The following is a 15,591-nucleotide window of genomic DNA, read 5'->3' on the forward strand; positions in this document are numbered from 1 at the left end:
ATTTTTGTTTATTGATTGAGAAACTGTTAATTGAATTTTGTATATAATTAATCTCAATTATAATTCTCCTGATTTTGTCTCCGTTCACTTATTTTAGTCTTCCTTTAATTAATTTCCCAATTTGATAAAATTTAATGTTTAATTTAGACACGAATGTCATTCCAAAGGGTGTGTGATATACTTTGGTGAATAAATATTTATTTACCTCCCAACAAGTCAATGTTAAAGTTGGCTGAGTTACACTACATAAGCTGGCTTCTAAACTTCGAATCAGAGTGCTATAAGCTTAGTTCCAACGATATATTCCTGTGAAAGTTTTGTCTCCAATAGTAATTATTTTATTACTATTTTACCTCACATTCTTATTAATTGACTTATTATTTCTAATTTTTAAATATTACATTAAATTAACGTACCTTTTTTCTAGTTTGTTAAAAAAAAATTTTATCAGAAAATAGAAAAATAAAAGCAATGTTCGAGGTAGATTGAACTAAAGAAATAAATGTGCTTTGTATGTATATGCTGGTTATACAAAAAGCAAACAAAAAACGAAACATGTATATACGTATATATATATATTTGCCACTTCGTTGCTGTCTAAGAAAGTGGAAATTCACGGAAAATGCTTTTGCTTAACTTTATGCATGAAAGCAAATATCTTCCGAGAGAGTCACCTTTTCTCGCTGTTGTCGTCAAGTGAAGAAATGAGTTACGAATGGACCACACTACTGGATACTGTGAATGTATTTTTCGGTTTAAAAAAGATTTGCAAAAGTATGTCCTGCGAAAAGAAAGTACTCGATGAATGGAAAGCGACTTTCAGGATTCGCCGGCGTTGAAAGTACCATTATCTTCTTGAAAAGTTTCTGCCGAGCCAAGAGGTGTATAAAAGCGTTATACTAGTTACATAAATCAAGACTGAAAAAAAGATGTAACTCTTAACTGAAAAAAGTATATATATATATATGGTTTATTAGCTAGAACTAAAGATTAAAATTTTCAAAAAGAATTTTTTTTCATAATTAATAAAATAAATAAAAAAAAATTTATTTTTTTATCAAAATTTTTTAATTTTTTAGAATTTTAAACTTTCTTCAGTTTAAATAAAATTTTAGAAATTTCACAAAATTTTATTTTAATGAAATTGAATTATAAACAAAAACTATAATTTTGGTCATTAAAAATTTTAAATTTGAATGAGTTACGCGCCACTTCCAATAATAGAATTATCTCAGCCAATCAACATTGAGCGCTTTCATCGGCGAACATTTTTTATCGACTGATAGGAGTTTCCATTCTTATTAATAGTCACAGTTTTTACAAATATTCATTTAGAAAATTTAGAAATTAGAAAATCGGTTGAGAACCATCGGAGATACGTCTCGACCCATTACACAAAATTTATTGTATTGAAACGTTGTTAATAAATAAAATTATATGACTACAATAAATGATTAAATCTGTAATAAAAACTTTGTAAAATTTTATTTTAATCAACATTACTGAAACTAATGTAAAAGAACCAAAAACAAATAAAATAGATAATCAACTTTTTTTCATTGTTAATACAGGCCGAGCCAGCATTGATGTATGACAGTGTTCAGGTGTTTGCTGTGGGTTTGAGAACCCTTGAACAGTCTCATGCTCTCAGGCCAGCAAATCTCTCATGTGAGCTCGAGCATCCATGGGACGGAGGACTCTCCCTCATAAACTACATCAACTCGGTGAGCTTCTTTGTTTTAACGCTATTACATTTTACTTACAACTAACATAAACTTGATTTTCCCCCTTTATATGTTGACGAAGGAATTTAATCGTTTTATCAACCAATTCTCACTTTCTTAAAATAAAACAAACTAAAATAATTTTAAAAAACGATTTTTCTTCCAGTTTGTAATAAAATATTACAGTCCTTATTATTATTATATATATATATATATATATAGTCCTATCCTTATATTTGAAAATATTTAAATGAAAACGAAGCTGAAGTACGCAATGTTTATTATAAACGATTTTTAAAGAAATATTTTTTTATAATGAAAAATTCTATAATTTTTTGCCTAAAAAATATTTTTTTATAATTGATTGTAGCGGCTAACATAAACACACTAAGTAATAAATATTATTTAATTTGTTATTAAACAATTCACCTTTTAAATATTTTACTAAATATAATATTCACTGTCAAATATAATTTCAATATCAGTAGTTTGAAGAAAATCATGTACCTTTGGTCTCTGCTACACTCAGGTAGGCCGCCAGGCGACCGCAATAAAAGTCAGTACATTCGGGTTGTCGCAAACATTAGAATTTGAGCATTTTGTAGTTGAAATAATAAAGTAAAATAATTTCGAAATATTCATCGACCAGTGTTGCCGATTCTACGGAAAATGCATTTTCAGTAATTATATAAACGACCACGGCAACATTGCCCTTTTTGGGTACGAAATGTACAAGCCCTTCTGGCGGAGTCAGTACTCTGCTGACTACAAGCTACTCGCCTCATTTTCTTAAACTCTCTCCCCTGTTCAGCACTTTATAAATTTATTGAACTTTTAATAAATATCGTTTGTTTTTAGTGTAACCTTACTTTGATTAATGGAAACTACAAGAAATATTTTTTAGGCAAAAAAATAATAGCATTTTTCATTTTAAAAAATTATTTCTTTAAAAATTGTTTATCATAAACGTTGCGTACTTCAGCTTCGTAAATGAAAATGAATTTATTTATAAAAATTACTATCAATTAACTTTGACAGACACTGAATTAGCTAAAGCATATGGTCTCCCAAAAATACATAAAGAAAATATTCCACTTCCTCCAATTATATCTTTAATAAATAGTTCTACACATTTTCTGGCAAAAATACTGTATAATTCTCAAAAAGATTTTGTATAAGCTTAACATTTTCACATATTAATAATAGTTTAGAACTAAAAAATAAATTAAATAATTTTATTATTGACGATAGTTATACTTTTTTATCACTTGATGTAAGTTACATGTTTACAAATGTCTCTTGTGAATTAGTCATCCAGAGTTTAGCATTCATTCATAAACTATAAATATATGTCACCCTTGTTATTGAAACCTTTAACTCCTACAATAAAAAATTACAATTTACTGTAGAAAAATAAAAAAATAATTTTCTAGACTTAAAACTTATGAGAGAAAACAATCATATTATTATAAACAGGTATCAAAAACCAACTTCGTCTGACTGACTTATCAATTATTTTTCAGATCATCCAATCCAATAAAAAAAAGAACATTGTGTACAATTTATTTGACAGAGCGATTTCATTGTCCAATAAAAAATTCCATTTTGACAACTTGAAAAAAATAAGAACAATTTTAAGTAACAATAGCTATCCTTCAGATTTTATATAGAAAAACACATCAAGATTTGTTTGAACCATTAAAAATTTTTTAATGTTAATAATAATAATAATAGAACTAATATTTATTGTCAAATTCCTAAGGTTTGTTTACACTTTAATGAAAAATATTTTTTAAATTAAATTATTATCAATTTTTATTTATAATTTTATTAAAATATTTTACACCAATTGTTACGAAGTAACACTTCCTTTAGTGATAATTACATTTTCGATAATAGACCAGTATTTCTTCGAACGATCGAATAAAAATATAATTTCCACTACATTGTCAAATGAAATATATACAAAATATTTTTGAACAATTGAGTTCAAGCAATTGAGACTGGCATGTAGTAGAATAGATAAATTAAAATGGATCATTGAATCATTCCTTTTACGTGTATGTATTTATGTTGGGGAAGTGCGCGATGTGTATTCTGAAATCGATCCCTCGATAGTCGCTGGCACTGCAGATCGTGACACTTTATAAGCGACCAGTAATATAACGAGAGACCAGCTTTCCCGTGAAAATTACCGAAAGTTGACTCTCGCCAGCGAAAGCGTGAGTAACGTAAATTACCGCACGAGAGAAAGATCTGGCCGGATGCCAAAACGAACGATATCCGGACTTGCAAACCCCTTTCCATGCTGAAGAAAAATATTTAGTGGCGAAAAAAAGCCAAGTTCACTCAGTTGAACTACACCCTGGAGGGACAAAGTTTACGAGCCGCAGCCCAAAAATATTGTACCAACCACTGATTTCAGTTGTTTCCATGCTGTGCTTACAATTGTGAATAGCATGCACTTTTTCCGTCAATTCAATTTACTTGAAAAAAGTGAACTGTCCACAAAAATGGTGGCCACAAATAGTTATGTTTTATGTACTCGTTATTCTTTTTATTTTAAAAATAAAATTAACATTTTTCCAACAGTTAGAAAATCTAATTTTTTTATAAAAAAATACGAAAACATTTAATTATAAATTTATTTATACATAATTTTTTTTATTCCTTTGAAAAATAACTGGGAGTCGATTATGTAATTTGATTTGACTTTGACGTCAAAGACAAATTTATTTTTTGATTCCAATACGTCAAATTGCTATCAAAAAATAAATTTGAATGCGACGTTAAATTGAAATAAAAAATTAAATTTTAATTTAACGTCTAAGTTAAATAAAACAATGAATTTATTGAATTAAATTTGATATTGACGTTAAAATGAATTTGATTTTGACGTCAAATCAAATTATATAATCGACACCCTGTTTTATTTCATTGATATACTTGAAAAAAAAAATTATTTCATTTTATTTACTCATGCAAATTAAAATACACTTTTTTACAAACGCAAAAAACATAACATTCAACAGTTTTTAATAAATTCTCTATTTTAAACAATTCATCGAGAAAAAAATCAAACAAAACAGTTAATACATCAAGTTCACAAATCAGTTTCAATGCATTGACATATATCAATTGCATAAATCATTTCCAGAACATTCACCACATTCATCTGATCAGTTTGAAATTTTGATCGAGAAATTCAATATTAAACTCATTGAATATTGTCAATTGATTGTGAAAAAATGCGTGATCTAAAATAGTGTAACATGAATTTCATGTTGAAAAAATTTTCTAAAAATAAAAACGATAAAATTAAATTATGAAAAACAATGATAAGTTCCATTTTTTTTTTTTTTTTTTGAACGACACACTCTACAAATTTCTACGTGTGGTGTGAATAAATTGTTTAATACCTTAATGAACGACGTCGAAAACTGTCGTAGGCAGAAGCCACAAATCTTTGTGTGATGTCGCACTTCCCTTTTCCCAACGTCACGCCTACCACCACTCTGTATCTCCCGCTTTTGAACGATGCTTCAAATATGTACCCATCAGAGAGTTTTCCACGTTGTTCTCTTGCCCATTCATTAAAAACCTCTGCACTGCACCGACTAGAGAACTGCAAATTTTCATGCTCTAGTCACAATAACCGTGACGAACGTTTTTCCAATTTTTTAAACAAGGTCTTTTTGGTATCATAAAAACAGTGGTGGAAAAAAATGTACACTGTTATTCAAATTAATTCTATTTATCAAAAATTTAACAAATTGAATGTATTTGTTTATAAAATTAGGGGGGGGATAATTGTTATTCAAAAATAATTTGTTTCTGATAACATATCTGAAATAAAATGGTTGAGACAGTCAGATATTATTTTCTATATAACTAATAATACCAAATTGCCTATTGGCATATTTTTATTTCGTTAGTAGCAAACTATTTATTTATGACAAAAGCTGTAACTCGTGTTATATGTGTCCGAAACAGAGCACAACAAAAATTTTTAAGATAGAAGTGTTTTAAATCATTTTTCTACAATGAATAAAGTGTATATTTTATAGTTATAGAAAAAAGTGAATATAATATTTTCATATCAGTTTTTGTTCTATTTTAACATTCCAAAAGAATTTTCAACATATCTTAACACCAATAAAAAATTTCATGTCATCAAAATATAACAGTGATGTATGCATGTTGAGACAACTTGGCAGTTATTCTAAAACTAAAAGTTTTAGTAAATTTCATAAATACTAAAAATCTCGTAGAATATATTTCAATTACTATCAACCCGAAAAGGATAAAAATCAACCTTTAACGATCAACCTCCACTAAATATTTTAATAAATTGTCAGTAACGGTGAAACAAATAAACTAAAATTTTTTTATAAGCTCCGAGGACATTACAAATTTTCAAGAGCACTTTCCAATTACTATCAATCCCAATAGGATCAAAATCAACCCTAATGAATATTTAGATAAAATATTAGTAATTGTAAGAAAAAAAAATGAAAAAGGACAATAGGTTCTACTAAACATATGAATAAATTGGCAGAAACTGTGGGACAAATAAACTAAATAATTTTTTATAAGCTCCGAGGATATTAGAAATTTTTAAGACAAAATTGTGACTGAGATGCCAATTCTGACAAAAATTAATAAATTTTTAAACTTTTTTATTCTTCAATACCTTTAATACAAATAAATAAATAAGAAACTTTTAAAAAAATGACGTAGTTATTTATTTTCTTTTAATCATTTCACAATTACAAGGTGTGTCTCAACCCGCATGTCAAATTATTTTATGAACAGAAATACCATATTTGGAAAATAAGACGTAAACATTTTTTATTTTTGAATAAAATTACTAGGGAAATAGTGTCAGGGTTGGACACTTGTCAGGGTTGGACACTTGGCTTTTTTATATAAGAACACTAGCGCCACCTGTGTGCGTACGTGACGAATCTTCTAGTAGTGTAACCTAACTTTTTGTGGCATTACATTTTTGGAGAATCAAAAGTAGCGTCTCCTGTGACTTCGGTGCAATCGAAATGACAAAAAAAGTTTTGTTTGACTTGTGAATAAACCTAAAAAATGTGTAAAAAAAAGCAAGAATTCGGCAAGGTAAGCTTATTGAATGTATTGTGGGGTACATAATTTAAGAAGAAAAAAAGTGAAAAATCGAATCGCGACACATGTCTAGTTATGGTTAGCACAATTCGAAAATGATGCTTCTAGTTAGGGTTGGACACTTTATACAGTTAGGGTTGGACACCCATATTAATTATGAATTTGACACAATTTATAAATAAATTTTATTTTATTGATATTTCAGTGCAAAATTGTGCCAAAGATATTAGAAAAATAATACTTAAATTGTATAAATTTTGTTCATCATTTCATTGAGTTATTTGGAACAATAAAGTGTTATTTTTTGTAATTTGAGTTCATTCCTTTTTTAAACCCATGAAGCTTTACAATTTGTAAACAATAAGTAAAGATAAACATGAAAAAATAAGAATAAGAAACATTACAAATGTTATTTTACGTTTTTACCAATAATGCGTTTCGATTTTCAAAACGTCTCCAACCCTGACTGAAAAGTCCAACCCTGACTAGATTTTTTTTTTTAAATGTTTATAACTTTTTTAATTTTGGACTAATCAATTTACGGTCCACGGCAGAAGTGTTCCTCTTTTGTAGATCTTTCCACCCATATACCACAATTGACTGAATTTATCTAAACAAAATATTTATAAACAAAAAACCAAAACTGTGTCCAACCCTGACACTATTCCCCTACTTTCTTAGGCAATGTTGTAGCCCTGGACAGTACTTTTTGAACGGCATATAAAACATTTTATTAAATGTTTTTGGTTTAAAAATTTTTTAAAAAAAAAACAAAACCCGTCTCAACCTGTATACATCTTCCCTTTTTATTTTTTAAAATAAGTACTTTCTAAATCATCCGTAACAATGTTAGCAGAAATTGCTGTGATAGGTGAACCCATCAAAGTATCGTATTCAGAAAATCCTTATTAGAAAATCAGTTAAATATCACGGTATCAGATATTCGTGTCTTGGAATTAGAAGTATTTAAGCTTTTCCAAAATCTTTGGAATCAGAAGTAAAGTGGGTATCAAACTGATCCTGTATCCTCTAATACAAACTTCTCCTAACTCTGAACAGCAAACGTGTCAACCCAATTATTACTACTGTTGTAATAGTTTTCTTTTTCTTTGATGACTATAGTTAAGATATATCTGATAGTCATTAAAAGTGTAAGCAGTAAAAGTAATTTTTTTCAAAACCCTGGCACAAACCTAGTATACATAGATAGGAAAAACTTTTTATGACTGTAAGTAAAACAACAGAACGTCATTAAAAGTGTAAGTAGTAACAGAAATTTTTTAAAATACCTGGCACAAACCTAGTACAAATAAATTGATAAAAAATTTTTGATGATTAGTTTAAGTATTAAGGGGTCACACCCCACTTGGAAAGATTCCCCGGAAAGTGCCCCCTGAAGGTTCTATCAGAATTCCGCCGAAACTTCCAACGTAATTCCGTCGAAATTCCATCGGAGTTCCAAAGAATTTCCGATGTGATTCCGACGGAGTTCCGATTATTTTTTTTCAAAAATTTTAGAGTCCTAATTCCGTCGGAATTCCGTCAGAATTCCTCCGGAATCCCATCGGAAATTCTTTGGAACTCCGATGGAATTCCTACGGAATTACGTTGGAAGTTCCAGCGTAATTCTGATAGAACCTCCAGGGGGCACTTTTCGGGGAATCTTTCCAAGTGGGACCACTGTTAATGGCCATTCTTCGAAGATGGTTTTTATTGGAGGGGCTCCACTGCACGCAGCACACAAGTTGCAAAAGTTAATCTGAAACAAAATAATTTTTTTTTCTTAATTTACATTAGAATAGCTACAGAAATACGTGACCGATTTTGAAAATATTCGTTTCTATTCAATTGGCGAGCTTTTTAAAATTAAAAGTCGATTTTTTGACCAAAAAATCGGTACTTTTTCGTCCCTAAAAAATAGAAATTTTATTATATCGAAAATCGGCCACGTATTTCTGTGAAGAATTTTGTTTTAAAGATTTGATAAAAATTTAGATTGAAAATAATGAAAATTGATTGAGTTATACTGCGTTCAGATTTGAAAAATCGTGTTTCGAGAAAAACACGTTTAAAGTTTTGACATGTGTTTAATGCGTGAAAAAATATTAAATTTAAGTTCTAAAAATTTTTTACCATTAGTCTGCTATTCCAGGACCATATAGTTGACCTTCTAATGACATCTTTTAGTGAATTAGAAAAGTTCGAAGTTAAATTCAAAGGCATTATGTGGACCCGACGAGCAGGTAAAAACTTACCACAGGTAGTCGGTTTGCAGTAAATAGCACGGCTTTGGAAGGAATGCGAAACAAGGAAAAAATTTTCCGATTGATTTTAAAACCTTTTGTTCTTTATTCTAAAAGATTCAAAGAATTTTTAAAGCCAAAAAATTCAATTTTTTTAATATTCTACAGTGGTGTAACCCCTTAAAGCATCGTTGATTTTCAGTGTTTACACTTTTTCAAAATTTTTTTGGTTCTAGAAGCTAAGAGGATATCAAACTGATTCTTCAACATTAACTAGTCATAACACATGCGATCATCATTTATGCTCTAGATCGCGAAATATTTATTTAAGTTTAGGAACATCATTCTTTATTTGCTAACTTTACATTGTTTCTGCCTCTGACCAGCAAACATGTAAATCCAACTATTACTATCACTGTAGTATTTTCATATTACTTTTTCTAGATAGGAAATATTTCTCTTAAATGAATAATTATCAAAACACTGCTAAAAATCTTTTTTCAAATAATGTCACACTAAAACTATGCGCACACGTTTTTCATATAACTCGCACCCTAAAAAAGAACAAATATCTCTCTATTTGTGTGACCGTGAACACGAAGTCGTACTATATACTTATAATTCGAACACATATAGAAGACTACAGAAATAATATAAATTACTCTCATCCTCGCAGTTATCTCTACTCGAGAGGAAAATTATAATTATGGAAATGCTCCATTCGCTAATGCTTTCATGCATATGCACGTATATATTAAGATCGGAATGACCACAGCATACAATAAGCGTTATTAATCGCAGCCGGTGCCTCTTACGTCGAAACAGAATATTGAAAAAAAGCGTAATTCGTGGGCAAATAAAATACATTTTTAATTAGAGACTGATATTCAGTTATTTTACACGTCCTCGCATTACGAAGCAGCAAATCACTAGAGTATTAAAAAATGCACATAAATCAAAAATGACTTTTATCTATTTTTTTTTTCATTTTATAATTCACAGCTATACCGTCTATATATATGAAATTTTATTTCAATGTACATTTTTAATCGGTAATAATTTACATTTCCAACGTTGAAAGAAAGTAATTAATGTGATTGTTCGTAGTTTTAAAGCATTTTATGATTTTAATACAGTTTCTTTATATATTATAATCGACATCAACTTCAGCAGCCTTCGTTCTAGCGTACTTATGGACAACCATTAATTTAATAGAGGCAGAGCGCGATTCCAATATCGGGACCTCTAATCGACTTGGAATATTTGAACCCACGTCTCTCTTACCCTCGAACCACCGGAATGTCGACTTAACCTCTACCCTCTACGTTCCCTCGTACTAGAAGCCAAGTTATGACATGAAACCGCATATGGTATACCAGACGAGTGCTTTAAAGGTGATGCAAAAAATGTCGTATTTCATTATAAACTCCCAACACGTGTTGTTATTTCATATGGGAAAATTTATTAAAAAAGAATTTCATTAATTAAAATTTTTTTTATAAACTATTTACGATTCTTGAAATAATACAAATAATAATTTAAATTACTATACAAAAATTATTAAAAGGAAAATATATAAATCTTCAACCACTTTTTTTTAAATTTAATATGCGATAAAACAATGTGTCAAACGTTTATAAAAAAAAAACAGAAAACAAAAAAACTCGAAGCAAGTGAATAAAATGTTATTGATCGTTTATTTTTTTTTTTAAAAAATGTCCAAACGTGATGTAGATTGTCAGTCGAATGTTAAATCCGACCGTGCATGTCACGTTACATCTATATAGCATTGAAATTTACGAAATATGCACCGCGAGTGGCTTTTACATTCAGAGGCTAACCATCAGAAATCCATGGGTTGGTTCGCATACAGTCAATCGAGTGTGGTGGACGTTAAAATTTCGTCGCTTTTCACCTTTTATTGTATGTTTCAAAACCCGTATTCAACTTTCTGCCGAACCATTTTCAGTCCTCTAATATTACAATTGCATATAATGATCCAAAATGACACTTGATGACATTAAACATCCACCCATATTTCTCTTCAGCATGAGGTCATATCTAAACATCACAGAAAAAAGGTGGGTAAAAAGTTGTAAAAATAGAGGATAAAAGTCGTTAGGATAAAGGGTAAAGGATAAATTTGTTATGAATAAAAATGTTACTAAAATATTACTAGAAAAATGGATGTCATATTTGAGTAAACTGTCTAATTTTAATAAAAATATTAGTAATTTTACACTTAACTTATTAAATCCACAAATTTTATATAAATAAGTAATTGCACGTGGAAATATTTTTCCTATAATTATTGTCTATTAATAAAAATATCTTTGACTAATACAACTGACAGCTGACGACAGTGCGTAAATAATCAGAACTGGGAAATTACAACTCAACGTCTGTATTGTTGCACGAAAGCAGAGTTGGGTAGTAACTAAATTTTTTGTGCATATTAGGCTGTGTCAGTTCATCGAGATATTTCGAGTTCAAGTTATGACGTCAGAGGCCTGGAGGGTCTACAAACAGACAACACAATGTTATTCTTACGGGGAAGAAAATTTGTTTCCACTTTCATCAATTTTATTCATACTCTAAACACGGAAAACGCTTGTTGACATATAATAAAATTAAAATGTGTGTTGATAATTAATTTTGTTATATATTTGATTCAATTTGCATTGATAGATTCTCTGAATTCGTGATAAAATATAAATATTGAGGTTAGAAAAGTTTATTTACTAATCACATTTTACATTTTAACATTATTAAACAATATCCAGTATGCATGTTATTAAAAAAGATATAAAATATATATTTTAAGTGGAAATTACCGCAGCAGTAAAAGATTTCAAGTTAGTAAACAAACACCCCTAACCTCAAAATTTATATTTTATCACGAATTCAGGGAATTTATCAATGCAAATGAATCAAATATATAACAAAATTAATTATCAACACACATTTTAATTTTATTATATGTCAACAAGCGTTTTCCGTGTTTAAAGTATGAATAAAATTGATGAAAATGGAAACAAATTTTCTTCCCCGTAAGAATAACATTGTGTTGTCTGTTTGTAGACCCTCCAGGCCTCTGACGTCATTACTTGAACTCGAAATATCTCGATGAACTGACACAGCCTAATATGCACAAAAAATTTAGTTACTACCCAACTCTGCTTTCGTGCAACAATATAGACGTTGAGTTGTAATTTCCCAGTTCTGATTATTTACGCACTGTCGTCAGCTGTCAGTTGTATTAATCAAAGATATTTTTATTAATAGACAATAATTATAGGAAAAATATTTCCACGTGCAATTAGTTATTTATATAAAATTTGTGGATTTAATAAGTTAAGTGTAAAATTACTAATATTTTTATTAAAATTAGACAGTTTACTCAAATATGACATCCATTTTTCTAGTAATATTTTAGTAACATTTTTATCCATCATAAATTTATCCTTTACCCTGTATCCTAACGACTTTTATCCTCTATCTTTACAGCTTTTTACCCACCTTTTTTTCTGTGGCAATGAAAAATTACTGTATGAAAAACTTTTGATTATTGCATAGCGATTTTAAGTGTCATTAAAACTCAGTTGTAAAATTAATTATAAAAACATCTTGTCCAAAAAAAAGTACGAATTCTGACAATTCTCAATAAAAATTACTTAACGTTTGAATTAGAAAAATTATAATTTAAACATATTCGCATCTTTTAAATTTGTCATTTCTGTCTGTAATGATACTGTTAATTCATCAATATCACTCGTGGGATTGTTAATGACGTCACACGAGTCGTGACGATAATGCAAATTGCAACGATGTATTTCACTGTGTGTGTGAGAGAGAGAGAGAGGAATCATTTCCGGTATTTCATTTCCAGCATTTGACCAAACTGCATCAATTGCTTGATAAATACAAATAACACAACGAGTTTACTGACTGTTGATATTCTCTTCTGCCTCAATACACTCAAAAAGCGCAATTAACTATACACCCATATACTGTAATTCTCGACAATTTAACATTGATTAATTGAGTTTTTTATACGTTTTGAAAGTTTGACATTTGTTTAAATTAAAAACAGATTAATCCTCATCTTAACATATATTTAAAATACTTCTCTTTTGCGTATTTGTTTCGATAAATTCATCACTTTAATTTACTTTAAGTTCGATTTCAATTGATCCCTAAATCGTAAATGTTAATTTTCATTTCTAATTAAATGTATCAAAAAGAAGATTTTTAAAATTATAACACTACTATTGAGTAATAGTAAAAAATTATAAATAAGTACAAATTCATTCTCACCATAAAACTAAAAGAAGTTGCCCCCATATCTTGACCTTTTATTCTGAAATATATCACATTAAGGTGGAAGCACCCAAAACGGAATATCGACTCTACGTGATGGGATTGCTAATAGGTTGCCGAAATGAGATACGATTTCTGGCAGGATTCCAAATGGCGCCTAAATGCAAGCAGCTGTCATTAGCATTGCAAAGTGAAATCATAAATAGTTGCGTCACATAAATAATACAACAGCGGCGGCGGCGCAATGGTTAAGGGAAGTCGCGCTTCCGTGAATATAGCACTGTCTAAAAATCAAGCAAATTCTCTCTATGGTCAGAGAACCGCGCATTTTTCTACCACTGGGCATTGCGCCAAGATAAATGTTTCAACTACAGTTAATATCATACTTACTGCTATCCGATGACACTATTCCAAAAATCAAGAATTTCCAATATACATAGTTCTTCTATCCCCTTATCGCTCTTCCACAATTCTTTAATAACAATTATTTATTGGCTATAATCGTCCATTAAAGTTAATTTTAATTCAAATGTTTTACAAAATGTAAACTGTATGCAATATTTGAAAAATTATTTTCTCATTGATTTGCCTTGTTTGGTTGAAAGGATTCGATGTCTTAGTAAAGTTACTAGCATCATTAGACGAATTTTAATGAAGTAAACTAAACGTGATCGCGCTGAAGGACTTGAGGAAGCCGGACGATTCGGGAGTTGTATGTGAGATCTGTATTACGATCACAGAAATTCCAAGCTTTCCAGTAATTTTACCATCAGCTGAAATAAAACATTTCACGACGATAAGCAGTATTTTCTGTTTCTATGTCTATTACGGATCCAAGCAATTAGCAAGGCCAAAATCCCTTAATGGAGGGAGATGGGGAAATTTGCGAAGGCGATATCAAAGCAGACTAAGAGGAACGGAAAAGTCAGTGACTTTTGAAACGATCGACTGGAACGTAATAAAAGTTTATTTCGCTGGAATAACATATAATTTCGAAAATTAAGTTATCGTTAAGTATCACATGGTAAATGAATTTGTCAGAAATAATCACGTAGTGAATGACTTGACTACAAAGAAATGAATCTGATAAACATCGTTCTAATTGAAGATCATATAAACATCACCAATTAACAAACTTTCCTATCCGCAGTGAGTAAGTCGTATCAATTACATATAAAAACGTTAATCAAATAACTATTTGGAAATTATATTTATTGTTTAAAGTTAAATAATTAAATAATGGAAATTTGTCATTCACGTTTAACAATGTAGATTTTGTAAATAGATTCTAATTCAATTTGTTGCTATTGTCAAAAACTTTATAAATTATTATTTTATTATACAATTTTAATTAATTTAGTTTTATCAGATAGGCTAATATATTTAATGAATAGAATTGTTTGCTTATTAGAAAATTAATAAAACATTTCCGCACTAATTTTATTTAATCAAAAATAATGTTACAAGCAATTTCATTTATAGTTGGGCAAAAAGAGTTATAAATCAACTTTCAGGTCAAATGAAACCATAAAGCTAAGTGATATTTTCAATTATATTTGCGAAAGCTGCTATACAATGAGGAAATTGCTGTTCAATGGAATTTTAAAACCGATACAAATGACAGGATGCCACTTTGCTCTCGGTATTTAATACATTTCAATGTTTACACACGTACTATAAATCGTATATTCTCTTTTTTATTCTACAATTTCAAATCCCTGTTTAAGAGATAATTCCCGATAAATTGACCTATACAATCAACGAAAAATTAAATTAAATTTCAATTTGTCCTGTTGAACATAAAGGGTTTTTTTTTGTTGTTACAAAATTTTTTTATATATATATATAAACTAGAATTATATACTTAAAAGTTATTTTGCTTGCAGTTAAGTTAATTATTGTGAGTTTTCTTTTATTTTTACATCACTTAATTGTCTCCCGTAAACATTTTGAGGCAAAGAGTAATAAATTATAGTGTAGGACGATCTATCTGTGTATGTTATGTATCCGCATGATGTGAAGTAGAGAAATAGAATGAGATAGAGAGAATGAATGAGTGGGTGCGAAAGAGGAAGAAGACGAGTAAGAGAGAGAGTCACCCAAATTGAAACTCGGATTACAACTAAGGCCATAAATTAAGAGACGGGTCTCTCTCTCTCTCTCTCTGTCCT

General features: G+C 29.4%; 1 protein-coding gene across 4 annotated transcripts in view; it reads left to right on the plus strand.

The window, feature by feature from the left end:
* LOC127281617 (glutamate receptor ionotropic, kainate 2-like) overlaps positions 1-15,591 on the plus strand; it is a 193,326-nt gene that overhangs the window by 85,083 nt on the left and 92,652 nt on the right. For all 4 annotated transcript variants that reach the window (XR_007843063.1, XR_007843062.1, XR_007843064.1 and 1 more), the window contains exon 8: positions 1,572-1,724. Coding sequence is in view for 1 of the 4 variants with exons in the window: in XM_051305416.1 (XP_051161373.1) it covers positions 1,572-1,724 (153 nt within the window). In the remaining 3 variants the exon portion in view is untranslated. The remainder of the gene's footprint in view (positions 1-1,571; positions 1,725-15,591) is intronic.

The sequence above is a fragment of the Leptopilina boulardi genome, unplaced genomic scaffold (genome assembly GCF_019393585.1).
Source record: "Leptopilina boulardi isolate dan_hultmark-lab unplaced genomic scaffold, ZJU_Lbou_2.1 LbouV2_273, whole genome shotgun sequence".
Classification (NCBI taxonomy): Eukaryota; Metazoa; Arthropoda; class Insecta; order Hymenoptera; family Figitidae; genus Leptopilina; species Leptopilina boulardi.